A 14084-nucleotide genomic window follows, 5' to 3' on the forward strand; every position below is an offset into this window, starting at 1 on the left:
AATGAAAATTAGTTTCGCAGCTGTAACCGGAAAGTCTAGTATCCGTTAATATTCTTTCTCATTACGATCGCTGTTTCTATATTTTCTTGCAACTGTTGCGAAAATTTCATGCTCGTGCAACGATAAATTGACGTTAAAGCCTCGTTTAACTGAAAAAGTAGAGTTGCAATAACCAAAAAAGGATCGACGATAGCGCAAAATGTTTACGCGTACCTCGTTTTTCGCAATTTCAACAATATCCGAACAGTTTTTTTTTTTAAACCATACCTGTTTTACCGAATTTTTCTAGTTACTATAACGAATGAAATTTTTCTCAGTGTGACAGACGCGATTTCTAATTTTTTTTTACTTCTTTCAGAGGCGTTTCGATGAAGACCATCGGCAAAAGGTGATGCACTCCAGGTACGGACACGTCGTAAAGAGGTGAAAAATTCCTGCAGTTCAGTCCGCAGATAGCTGTTGGCTTCGTACTGTATGTATAAAACGTGTATGTATGTAGAGAAGAGCGGCGGGTTGGATAATTTCTTGGGTATAGCGAACGTTCGAGCCGTGAAATATGGGGATAAAATTCTATTCTTTTGGTATACAGCATTTGATTATACCAACCTCTCAAAGTCCATTAAGTGAGGGGCCAACAGTTATTAAATAAAACCTTCGACCGATAAAGGGAACATTAATTTGAGCAGATTGGAGCCGGTTGTCCGTCCCTTGAAATATCCTCCAATTCTCCACTACACGAGAATGAAGGATCCGGGGGACGGACCGAGGCCTCGTCCTAAATCCAGTGCCGTATCAACCGATCGGTAGAATATCTCTTCCCTCAAAGTCGATGTCTCGGGTAAATTTTTTTGCGTGTAGATAGAACGACCGTCGAATCACGACGAATTTTGCGGGAATGCGGGACGGTTCGAAAAACGCGAAATTGGAGACAACTCGGAGCGATACTCGGATAGTTGAAAATAAATTTACCGTAACAAGTTACGCGGCTGCAGCAGGAATTGGTTTCGCTTCAATAATAATTCCGGCAATTGACCGCATCGACGATTTATTGTACCTCATTAACAGGCTTTATTCTCTGCCGAGATGATTTATGATTTGGAGAAAATAACGTTTATAACGTGATTTTGGTAATTGAAAATTGAACGCAAAGAAAAAGAAACAATTTTTTTTTAAATTAAGAAACCCGATCAAAAACAGTTCAACGGTTCATTTCCGGTTGAAACCAATTATCGAGTGACTAAATGTTGTACTGGAATTATTTTCGCGTTAAATGATTATAGTTTTAACCCCATCGTTTCTATCCCGTTAATGGCGAATGTACTTTTTCTCCTCCGCGACGGTGCGTTCAAAATCGACTGGATCACCGTATATACGAAATGTCGGTGGTCCATCCCTGCACTAGCAACAAAGAATCTCTGAACAATCTCCACTGTGACGACGTAATTTCCTACGATGCGTGAAATCAATACACTTTTCCATTTAATTGACAAACGCATTGTGATCCACCCCCTTCAGTCATCGCTGCACTGATCCACGTATTCGATGATCGTCAAGATTCGAAGAAATTTAGTTTCTCGATCGTTTTCACGGATTCAAGAACAGAATTGACTAGAATTTGAAAGAAGAGAAAAAAAAAAAACACTATTGGAAACAAACCTTTTCTGATGAGAATATATATTTCTTTTTCTTTGAATAACAATTATCCGATAGACAATGATCGCGAGGATCAATTTCAATTTCAGAAAATAATAATACTGATAAAATTCTTGGCTTTGAAAATCGATCGAGCATCAAGACCAATGGCAATAAGAAAGCAACGGAAAAATTTAATGATATACTATATAATCAGAGAACAAAATCACCGATAAAGTCATTTTCACTTTTAATCAGCTAAGATTAGACACTTCGACATTCTTTTCGAGCAATGGATGCGACCTCTCTTTATCATGATCGATAGATGCAGAGTTTAGATGAAATCGAGGCAGCCTTGGAGAAACGGAGAAAGCTTTTAACGGATAAACTAAATAATAATTGTCGCAATGAATCACGGAACGCAGTGCAGAAACTTCAAGTGAATCCGACCAAGGATCGTAATTTTTTTCCGAAAAGCTTCTCGATGAGAACATCAAGTTTTTTTTTTTTTTCACGACAACTTAAGTTATTGTACGAAAGTTTTCAAAGCGCATTGCATTGATCGCTTTTGGCTTGAGGTGGTTATCTTATGAAATGATCGTTATCGTCCCTGAGTTAACGGGTGTCGGATTGTCCAAAGTGATATTTTGACAGAGGCTTCATTTTCGCAATTATCTAAACGTTGAACTCGATAATATATAAATAACCGCGATCTATTTAACGGATACATGACAACCGCTCATTTATACCAGATAATTCTCACTGCTTAATATCAGTCCCGGTTTAATTAACTACAACTATTTATACACGCTGTGTACCAGCTTAGTTTCATTCGCAATCCGTCTAATTATTATTGTCAACAGGAGAAACTGAATAGATAAAAAAAAAAAATAAAGGAACGAGACCAACGAACATAACGAATGGCTGTAAATAGTGTGACTGATTTATTGCGTAAAAACTAATGTCTCGTTGGATATAATTACCGCTGTATAACGCGTATCTTCTACAGAAGTAATCCGCGTGTTTTTCTTCCGAATGTAATTTACAATAATAATCGGTATATACAAACAATCGGTCGACTCGTGCAAGTCATGAGTAGATTTTTGTTTAAATCATTCAAGACACTCGAATCAGCGACACGAATGGATGAATAACACTTTTGTACAGTTCCTTACCGTGTCAAAGAGGGTGAAATTTTTCTTCGACTTCGCATCGTTGACACGCGGCTATTGAAAAAAATTTCGACATAGAATTCTCGCGATTGGAGTTTGTGAATTGATCGTTACACCTCGACTCGTTACATCGTTCCGTAAGGATGAATAAAAAAAAGCGTAACGGGAAAAAAACGTCGAATAGTAGAAAAAAAAAAATCGATCACAATCGTGAATTACATTTAGAAAAGAGAATTGAAGAATCGGAGGTCGGTTAGACGGGGATAAAGAGGAAACCGAACGGCGGATGCAAACAATGGTCGAAAGGCAAGCTCACCAAACAAATGATACGCGCCGAGCTAATGATGATTTGTTGAATTTATTTTCAACGGCGCACTGACGTCGGTCAGTATTGGTAGGTGGATGTTATCCATGGATGTTCAAGACGAGGCCCCGTTGGGGTCCCATTGAGAGGCCATTGAGGTTGAAGCCCCCATGAGAGATGCGGAGGTGCGGCGTATTCCAATTCCTACCAACAATAGGCAACTGTAAATCAACTCTCAACAATGGCATTAAACACCGCCGGTGTATGCTTTGCGGCATTCGTACGTCTAATGATCGCCTCTCTCAGAGCTCCGTGTAAGGTGGTCACCGTCCTTTCTTCTTTACTGCCTCATCCTCGTCCTCATCCTCGTCCTCATCGACTTCTCACCTTGGTCTGGCCATAATCTCCTATCTTACTTCACCACCGTCTACCAAATCAACCAATCTTACACACCTAGGCGCGTCTACTGCGCAGATAATTTATTTCTAACCGGAATTTCATCGACCCTGAAGACAACTGGTTGGGGAACCGTAACGAGGATAGAGGAAATTCTGTTCAAACGGTGCTGAAATTTATCAGCAAGAATCCGAAGAATCGAACGCCATGTTTAACCGTTGCATAGATTGAATTCGGAATGCAAATAACGAATCGCGGCCTTTTTTCAACGACGGTTGTTAAAATCTCTCTTTCGTTCGGTATATTCCGATCGTGCACATATATCTGTTATCAGATGTTCGAATCACGAGGTACTTATTTACCCTGCAATGACAGAATGTCGTTTTAGTATCGACTAAAAGTCGTAATTTACAACAATTATGTATAATCTGAGTAAATAATATGTCGTTGATGGATAAATTAGTAAATGTGGGTAAGAACGAAGTTTACGCAGGTAAGTTAGTGTCGATTTATCGTTTCTGGATTACGTAAATCTCAACGATATATGCATGTATTTATGTATATGTATATATATTTATATATGTATATTTTCGTTATTTATTTACAATAATTTATTCATCGTTGTCGATAATAATATCCGTATAATGTAGAAGACGCGCGCGGTTCCTCGCATCGCGGCGTCGTCTCAATTTCTACTTGTTTGTTTTTTTTTTCGAGATTCGTAAATGTTACATACATGTACCCATAATATACAAGTGTAATATCGTAGGCTCTCAAACTTCGCACCGAAATTATTCACCCATATAATAATATCATTAATATCACGATCATTATACATACATAATTATTTTTTTCCTTATCTTCTACCTGCACGTATTACGGGTTATATTATTATTACATAATGTGTAATATAATTATATTGCATTATACAGATCGTTTAATCATAGTATCGTAATATTCGTTTAAATATTCAATTATTTATGAAATAAGTTATGCACATTTCGTAACACTACTACCCGAGCGTTTATAATTATTTTTCGATTACTAGTTTATTTATAAATTTATTTACAAGTATTATCATGCCGTTATAACAGTCCTCATTTTCTTTTTTTTCTCTCTTATACTCGACTCAAATATGTTCCGTACCTTCAAGTCCAAGATGTTTTTAAAAAACTGTTACCAGCCCAGAGGAAAAGTGAATTTTATTTTCCTTAAACTGACACCGAATATCGAAAAACAAGATTTTAATCAGCGTATCTCTGATTTATCCGTATACATCACAGATTATAAAATCCTAACATTATGCCAGCAGATTATTAATCGTCCCATCGATAACGGAGAGATAACAGAACTATCGGACACTGCGATGCCCCTGAATGAGGTTGACTGTCACGATGTCAGATTAAAGCCGAGATTCTACCGATAGAATCTGTTTTCTTTCAACTATTTATTTATGCGGAATTCTTACTGGCTAATCGTTACAGTTATTTTCTCTCACTACGAGATAACGGCTTGTGGAAAATAAACTTCATTGACCATTATCTGTATCGTTAGAAATTTCAGACAATCGACGTTTGTTCAACAAGTTGTGAGTACGATGCGATAAGGCGGTAGATATTTTGAATGCAAAAAAAAAAAAATGTAAATTGTTGTAGAACAAAAAAAAGTTAACGGTGATTAGTCGTTTCGAGTTATTGCCTGAACTTGAATTGAATTAACTTCACGAATTCAAAATACTCGGAATAGAATTCCAATTATGTACTTCAAATGGCTCTACTTTACTTTACATGGTTTGACGAATAATTTCAAGTGAATTCAAGTGATTTCTCAACAAATATACATCTAACTTGATGTGTGATAAACACTGTACTTCGATAAAATAACAATGTTTTCACTGAACAAATTCGTTTGTTTAAAAAAAAAATCGTATCATTACGAGTGAATAAGAAACCGAATCAGTATCCGGGATGTTTCTGAATCCCAGAAGCGGTCAAAGCAAGAGGTTGAATCTGTGCAAATCCGGCGTAAAGCGGCCTGGGAGCAAAAGGTCGAGACTTTCCGGCAATCCCACGCCGTTCGAAAGCCGTAGAATCATCCGTATCGTCGTTGTCAGGTGCGATGATGTTCTCAATAGTGAATGGTTTCTTTTTTCGCTTGGTTCCGTCGCAGGGTTGAATAACGGTAGTGGCGCCACTCTGCGGAGAAACCGGCCTGTACAGTGGCGCCCTCGCTGCGGCAGCGCCCTCGGTCGGCGAGACCTGAAGCCCGGTGTAGAATTCAGCGGGTTGTTGGGGCCTAATTTTGGCGAGGTGCTGCTGACGCTGTTGGTTCTCCTTTCGGTGTTTGGGAAAGCGTTCCCTGCGCTCGTTGGCCGCCTCCTGCGCCGAGGGTTCGAAGCTCCTTGCGAAAGCGGCGGTCCTGAGGAGGCGGTGATCCTCCGTGCCGAGCGGAAGCTGGACGCTAGAATTGGCGATCTGGAGGCGAAGATCGGCTTCCGGTCGGTCGGGGAGCGACTGTTGGTGCGGAACGAGGAAGGGCTGCATCGAGTGAACGTAGGCGGTGGTAGAGAGGCCCGCAAAGTCCCAGGCCCATGAGGCCCGAGTCGTGATTTCGGGGCGCTGGTCGGAGGGCTGGAGGTGCGTCGTAGAGCCTCCGAGTCGCTGTTGCGCCTCAGGCGAGATGAAGTAGAAGCCGGTCGAGTCGTGGTTGGTTCCTGGGAAGGCGTAGCCGGTGGATCCCGAGGCCGTCGCAGCTGCCATCATCTGCTTTTCCTGCATCTCCCACTGGAGGAGGTCCTCCTTCAGTCGATGGAGGTTTGCCGCGCTCAGTCCTCCGGTTGAGGATGCTCTTGAAACGGCTTCCGTTGTAGCCGTGGACGGAAACGTCGAGGCCAGTGCCTGGAGTTCGGAATTTAGAAGCTCCTTGTCCGGTTTGTGAAGCTTGAACCGCTTCCGCCGACGGAGCAGGGAACCGTTTTCAAACATCGATAGCGCCTCCGGATGTAGGGCCCAATATGCGCCTTTTCCCGGACGATGAGGACCTCGAGGTACCTGGAAATTATTCATTCGCGTTTTAACCTGGGTGGTTGGACGTGCGAAGGATGTTTCGTTGCGTCAGTCAGTTTTTCAAGCACGTACATGGCACTGTTCTGACATATTCGTATGAATTACCGTTAGTCCAAGTTGTGCATCGATCAAACGAGGTGATGGCTGTATAGAGTGCAGTAATCTTGAGGGTCGTTAAAGGAAGAATAAAAAGTCTGAAGCATTCAATCGAAACAATGGGACCTCTCAATAGCCGCTGAAGTTTGCGTTAAAAGATCATCGAATTGGTTAATTTTTCAACCGAGACCGAGCAAAAGATCAGGATTTACAAGTCGCAGAATACATTATATTTCACTTCACGATGGATAGTCGAGAAAAAAACCACCTGCTAGATGCATTGGCAGTGGACCGAGAGTTGCTAATGAAGAGTTATTAGTTCTTAGTGCGGGCAAATTACGTGTCCAAATGATGTTGATTTTGGTCATTATACTGTTACAACGGAGGAAATGTACTATAGTTAACATCACATCGGTAAATACGACATTATATAATACGACGTACTGTTATTGACAATAAATCGTTTTCTGAAATCACAGGATATACACCTCAGTGGTATCTGGATTTAACTCGGTGAAGATATTTCAGTTAAGCACTACTCACGATGACAGAGGATCAGCTGATTATTTTCCTGTTTCTGCGAAGAAGAGTTGGAATTTGGAATATTCGATACCTTGACTAACTAATAGAAGTGACTAATTAGTGACACAGCACATTAACCTTGCGTTCAAGTCCTTAATGAAGAGATTCCCAATCCATTTAATTTCCCGATAGGCTAAATATAAATTCCAAGAACGTTGTTCAAGTACACGATATGATCAGTACGCGGACGACGTTGAACTACTTACATTAGCTAAAGTGGAAGTGAAATGAATTTCTGACGATCAGACCACCAAGCTCAAGGTTGTTCTGGCACGTTACCTATTTCGAATTCTTCGTTATTCACGTCACGGATCAAAGCGAGTGATCCCACCTCCACGGTGGTATTTTTTTGCCCATTCTCGGAGTCCCTTTTTCAGGCCAACTAATAAGCTCGGTTTCGGTTTGATTAAAAGAGGAAGCTATGCGTTTCAGTGCCAACCCCTTTTCCCAGATGTTTCTTTGGTATGTGTGGTACACATTCAGACTGACGTAGGTATACGTTCATTGCTTGCACGAGTATAGCCACACCTACCGAATAGATTCGTGAGTATCTCTTTCGGACCTCCGAAGCGGAGGGTCTAGTTAGCCGTTGTTGTCGGACGAATTAGAAACGTACAAAATTAATTACCGCGTACTTGATGCATTTGACAGCCAAGTGAGATATGAGGATCCAAAAAACCTTGTGGCGTTTACCGCGTTCTGTAACGAGCTTCTTTTGGAAAGCGCGATTGGCAATGGCGGATGCATCGCATTTACACTTCGGTTCATTGTCAGAAAATATTATCAAGATTCCAGAAACGGATGCAATCACGTTATCCGGAAAATCAAACGACATAGAGTAATGAAACATGGAAAAATTCATGAGGGTCTCAGTCAAGGAAACCAGACTATTTATGATATTGATTGGATAACTACGGTAATTTGTACCGTGCAGTACGGTATGGCCAACACACCCGTACCCAGAATACACTTCAAAGAAAGAGAGAGAGAGAGAGAGAGAACGAAGGTGGGCATCCATTAGCGCATGTGTACAGCGCCCATTGTGCAAGGCACGAACCCTGTAACCTGATCCTTATTTCGAGATAATCAAGGCAATAAGAGATACTCGAGACTTGAGTAAACAATCTATATTCACCTGCAGTACATAACCTATTCCATACTACTTAAGCGCTTCCAAGATCTAACTAATATCATCGTCTAGATATGAATGGTTACTGTTTTCGCTGAATTGGAGATTGACAAGTGTTACGGTTTTCTAGATTCTTAGTCAGGTTGTATGAATTTCGAATGACAGACGTTTTCGCTGGTTTGCAATCCGACCGTTCAGCGATTGGACTCAACTACTGTCGAGAATCAGGATTAAGTTTCAGTTATGAAAGTATTTGCCTCGTGTTTTCGTGTCTACAGAATTCAAAATGCCTTTACCAACAAGAGGATACTTGCAGCGGTAATTCCTCCAACAATTTACCAATTTTAACGTACGACCAATTACCTTGATGAAACAATCGTTGAACGATAGATTGTGTCTGAGGGAGTTTTGCCAACGGCGCGTGTCCTTTCTGTAGTACGGAAACCGGTCTCCGATAAACTTATAGATCTCTGCTAGAGGCAGCATTTTGTCACGTGAAGACCATATCGCCATTGCGGTCAACGAGATGTAGGAATAAGGCGGCTTCTGGTCGCCGTAGGAGTCGCGCGACGGCCTCGGCATCGTTTCGCCGATTTTAAAAACGGTCCCTTCAACTGTCAATCTTCGTCGACCGTCGGTTAAATCGGCTTTCTCTCTCCATGGCTAGTCGCTTCGCACGATAAACATGGAAAACCCCATGACTGACGATAATTCGAAAAACGTGTATATATATATATATACATACAATTACTGGCCACTATTTCAAGTCCTTTTTGACACACTGTGTATATACACCGATTGCCGATCCGACGATCACATCCTATCGGTGAATGTTGGCGAAATTTTTTGACCGATGAAGATGAGGATGAGTATATGTGGGGTTCAGTATCTCAACTCGTCCAACCGACTTCTCATCGTTACTTTGAGCTGGCAGTAGACTGATCACTGATTTCAATACCGATCACAAACCTCTGCACAACTGGCTAGTTATCACCACATTGAACTCACATCCAGGTTATATCCAATAGATTGCACTGTGTTTCTGGGTGTTCCCCTTGCCGTTGAGCGAGGCATTAGAAAGAGCTCCTGATCCTGGGATAAACGCGTGAGATGCAACCTCTGAGGCAGGGGCCTGTCGCCTACTGACGCATCGGCATCCCCACACCCCAGAGTCCTGAGGATTCCCCCGTTTGTAACCTCCGGGCGAAGGAGGGTGCGAGGATTAGACTATGGCTACGACCACGCCCAAGGTGCCCAGTCCGTTTCCCATGGACAGGGGAACCAGTAACCAGGGGACCCTTTAGCCTCTCGCCAACCGGTACGTCGGATCCTGGCCTCGCCTCCGAGGCGGTTCTCCATCGGGAGGAGCGCCGCCTCCGAGGGAATAGAGGAAAAAACGAAACAGAGAGAGGGAGAGTAGGAAGCGAGGCGTAATGGCAGTTGGAGAAAGACGGATAATGGCCAGTAAGTCGTGGCTGGTCGGCAATGCGAGGTTCAGCGATTGTTAGCCAGGACTCTAGTTACAATCCCCGAAGCTGGGAATGATCGATGTTGCAGGATCATCGAGTGGAGCGGGACGGGCGCTGCGTCGGTCCGCATAACGGGCACTTATGCAGCGCGGAACCTACCACCAACCACCCAGACCACCTATCCTTAAGGCTCGAGAGTGAAGCATCCGTCCAACGTCATTATATGCGTATCTGTATAGAATGTATATACATATATACATCGCACCCTGTAGAGTGCACCATGGCTAAGAGAACCATGGAGGTCTTGGAGCTCAGAGTTGAGATGCTGCGGTACGCGTTTGTTCCCGAGCTTTTGCTAAAGGGTGTCGGTTTACGAGGGCCCGATACGTGATTGCTGGGGCAAACTGAAACTGGTTATGACCCTTAGAGATAAATGCAACCGGCATCGCTCTACCTACCGAGGCTACCTCTTCAGCTATTGGCGGAGGATTAAGCTCGGACCGTTTAACTTCCATGGTAAGCTATATACACCACTCGACTAATTTATCATCGACAAACGCAATTAGGCGTAATTTACTTACTCAAAGGCCTAGTTATATTCTCGTTCCTCACGGTATCATTTCCTCGGGCTAATCGTAACATTTGCGACACTTGAAATTTCGGACGGTTGTTTAGTTTTTTCTTTATTTTTATTATTATTTTTTATTTATATAGGTTTCTATTCAGCGGTTGTAATTATTATAGCACTACTTTTGAGTACCAGATTTCCTCACCGTGTTGCGGTGCTCCTTAAACTCTTTCATCATTTTCAATTACTCGGCTTCTGTTCAACTCGATTCACGACTATCGTTAATTTTTATTTTCCACTGTTTAAACGTTTAACGCGGGCACAAGCTCTGCGCTCTGTGCGCGCTACTATTTTAAACTCGAAACCATGGTAATAACGTTTCTATTTTGCAACGTAACTTCTCTCGGTTATTGCTCCGTAATTTGTTCAGCTATGAGATACTTGTGCAGATAGAAACGCGAAGTTCAACTCACAACTTCCACAAACACTGCAAAGAAACTCGTTCTAGCATTTATCTGACGATTAGTTCGATACTTTCGCTTTTGGTTCAAACGTGAATCGGAACGTTGCGTCTAATCCAATTTTATCGAAGCAAGGAATGCTAGAACAGTAACAATATTTAAATTCCAGCTGTTACTATTTATTTCATTCTCAGAATTAAACTATAACCATACTATAAGTCGAATAAAATTAATTTTACACGGAATTGCAGGAGTGGCCGGCCATTTGTTTACGCGGTGGTGTAACATAATCAAATGGCTTTGACTGGGTAGTGAAGAATACGCGAAATTAATTCTCGACAGAATTACAACATATTATACTAAAAGTCTGAGGAGAGCTTTTCAATTACGTATAATCGCTACAACTGCAATATTGCCAATCTCCCAAGGCATGATATTTGATTGATTCGACACTATAATTAGAGGGTATGATTGTAAAATATCTTAATCAAGGATAGCGTCTGTGCTTAGACAATGACGTCGTCGCTTTTGCATTGATTTTCATTAGGCTATTAGTGTTAAAAGATCGTAATATAGTAGCGTTGTTGTAACAAATTGATTTCAACACACAGGTTTCTGACAAATGTCTTATTTCGAGGCAGCCGTGGTTTTAAAAGGTTCGCCTCTAAAAATTCATTCATATACAATGTTTATGTATACTTATTTATATATGTATTACTCTAGCCTGTCAGATTTAATGTGTGATAAACTAGCCGTAAAAACCACCAATGATTATTATAATATGACAAAGGGAAGAAGCGGACATCATATACCTAACTCATACGAGTGAAACCGATGGTTCAAATAATAAAGAGAAATTAAATTAGAGACATGAATCGTGTATGAAGAACACTGATATATTCGGATTAGGGCGCTTCTGTTCAACGAAATAAAGTCTTACGATGATGTTACAAATTAACGATATTTACAACGTCCACGTATGCATGTAAAATTAATTTACGTAATTAAATTTATCAAAAAATAGAGTACAACAACGTGACGTTAACTCGAGTTCTTCCGAGTCTTGAGAAAGTTTTCAATAATCACATCAAATCAATTCCTCACTAAAATTGCGTCCGATGCAATTTCCCAGCTGAAGTAGAAAAACAAGACGATAAAATACCCGGTGTTTAGAGAGCTATTAATCCATCCTATATATAACCTGAAAAATGCAACGAAGATAAAATTTATGCAGTCATAAAGTTGAAAACAGTTGGAAAAAAATTCGGCGAAGTACATGGAAGAGAAAAACAAAAGAATAAAACTAGCAAATGCAACCTAGTCAGATTCCGAGGAAATTTCTAACGTGAACCGCACTTGTAAAGTCTCGAAGTCTTATAACGCAAGTCGTCGGGCATTAAGCATCCGCACCAGCGGCAGCACCTCCCGTTAACTTGCAATAAGTGCCTCTTCATCATGACCTCGGTGTGTCAGCCCTACGAAGTATACGAAATAGGCGTGTTCTCTACGGGCTCCACCTCCGTTTCCGTTTCATCCCGTGTTTCGTTGCCTATGGAGGTTTCCGTCTCGTGGTTTGCAACGGTTTTGACCAACCCGACGCTCTGTCCGATTCGCCGAGTTAGAGGCATGCGCCTGAAACGCCTCAACCCGCGCAACTTTCCGGCATTCTCGCGTCCCGCTCGCAGGCGCAATTTTCAATGCAAAGAACGCGACGCCTAATAATTCGGGGGCTAAAAGTAATTCGCGGTGTAGCGAGGCGCGCGCTTTTCGACTTGTCGAAACGACCATCTTTCACTATCTCGGATTATCCTTTTTATTCTTCTTTTGTTTTTGCCTAACTCGTCCTTCTTTACCCCCGGTCACAAAAATTATCATAAGCCTTCTGCACGCGCCTCCGATTGGCCGTTTATATCCCGTTAAAAGGGGCAGATCCTCTACAGGGTGGGAGAAGGGAATATCGTGAGTGGAGAGGGGAGTCAGGGCTAGAGGGGGAGAAACAGGGAGAGAGAGAGAGAGAGATAGAGAGAACGGAGGTAATTGATTTCACGCGTGGGTAACCCGTCTTCCATATACGTATCCAACATATATGAACAAGCATTATGTACACGCCGATCCATGTGTCTGTGTGTTTTGGAGGTGTATATTCCAGGCGTATAATTCCCTCTGAAAGACGACCATACTGTATTGTATATCAGACATCGTGTATTCCGTGTTTCGTCTGCATAGTTACGTGCATGAGGTATCGCAATTCGTGTCTTCACGTCGGATGTGTGCGATGGTGTAAAAGTGTTATACGGTTACGTGTTTATACATTTTTTCCCGTCTCTGGCTTCACTTTATTATTACTATTTATTTTTATGATATAAGTATGTAACGCGTGTTGTGTATACAATGAACTTATGAAAATAAACACACTTGTTAGACACTATATGTTTGCTTATTGTGTTATTTATAACACTTTTTGTCCCTGTTCAACTTGTGTACAGTTTTTACGAACGGAACACGGTTCGAAACGGACGTTTTGATTGGTCAATATTCAGTCGAATGCTTCCTTCAAATCGTATTCTATTTCGAAAGTTGGCTGGGTACCCAAACCGTGAATTATTAGTCTACTGTATAAGCCAGTGAAGTTCGGAATAATCGGAGATTTGAACGACTATGTTCGGTTATTTTATCAATTTTGAACTCAGTGATTGGCCCAAGAACTCTTCCTCGCAGACTGATCTATATTGAAAACGTGAAAATCTAAGAAATTGACAATTTTCGACTGACATAGTCCATTGCATGACTATCATATCGCAATTACAGATATCATAGGATACAGTGAAATACAAAAGATATGGACCCTTTTCACCACAACACGTGTAACTGCAATTGCGGATCAATGGTGGGGCAGCCTAAAAGTATTCACCTTGTCCATGTTTTAACCGTTACGGTTTTTGCCGTTAAACGAAACGAAGTGATTGTTCCAATGCGTCGCACGCCATCTACGGAATTGATTGAGGTTTCGTCGGTAAGTAAGAGAATCACGCGTTTGCGGGTGGAGTATTATTCGGTAACGGTAAGAAACTAGCTACGAATGTTATTGCAGAGATGAGCCTTAAGAGAGTCCGTAGTGCCGTTTTACGTGTCCGTCATTTGGTAGCGCCCTCTGACATGAGTAGGGTTTTATAACCTAATTTTCGAAATACCCCGAAGGGTTACCGACCC

The 14084-nt window shown here is 41.6% G+C and overlaps 2 protein-coding genes across 4 annotated transcripts in view; one reads left to right on the forward strand and one right to left on the reverse strand.

Annotated features, from left to right (window-relative positions):
- Positions 1 to 4130: 4130 nt before the first annotated feature.
- Positions 4131 to 9646, reverse strand: LOC107220348 (hepatocyte nuclear factor 3-beta-like). 2 transcript variants are annotated; one of them, XM_046739336.1, is made up of 2 exons: positions 9385 to 9646; positions 4131 to 6554 (listed from the first exon to the last, which is right to left on the reverse strand). In XM_046739336.1, the coding sequence occupies exons 1-2, from the start codon at positions 9448 to 9450 to the stop codon at positions 5460 to 5462; spliced, it is 1161 nt and encodes a 386-aa protein (XP_046595292.1). In that variant the 5' UTR covers positions 9451 to 9646; the 3' UTR covers positions 4131 to 5459. The 2 variants fall into 2 exon arrangements, with proteins under 2 accessions (XP_046595292.1, XP_015514397.1); XM_015658911.2 differs by having other exon boundaries at positions 8740 to 9644.
- Positions 9647 to 13447: 3801 nt separating this feature from the next.
- Positions 13448 to 14084, forward strand: part of LOC107220355 (COP9 signalosome complex subunit 2) — a 28669-nt gene continuing 28032 nt past the window's right edge. Inside the window, exon 1 of one of the 2 annotated variants that reach the window (XM_046739334.1) lies at positions 13448 to 13887. In XM_046739334.1, coding sequence (XP_046595290.1) covers positions 13714 to 13887 — 174 coding nt within the window. In that variant the 5' untranslated portion in view covers positions 13448 to 13713. The remainder of the gene's footprint in view (positions 13888 to 14084) is intronic. The other variant, XM_015658918.2, reaches the window with a different exon arrangement.

The sequence above is a fragment of the Neodiprion lecontei genome, chromosome 5, assembly GCF_021901455.1.
Source record: "Neodiprion lecontei isolate iyNeoLeco1 chromosome 5, iyNeoLeco1.1, whole genome shotgun sequence".
Classification (NCBI taxonomy): domain Eukaryota; kingdom Metazoa; phylum Arthropoda; class Insecta; order Hymenoptera; family Diprionidae; genus Neodiprion; species Neodiprion lecontei.

Bases quoted from the DNA above. Each gene is read 5' to 3' on its own strand.
- LOC107220348 (XM_015658911.2), bottom strand. From the start codon at position 8,958: ATGCCGAGGCCGTCGCGCGACTCCTACGGCGACCAGAAGCCGCCTTAT. The intron at 6,555-8,739 runs GTAATTGGTCGT...AATAATTTCCAG, and splicing joins TCAACGATTGTTTCATCAAG to GTACCTCGAGGTCCTCATCG.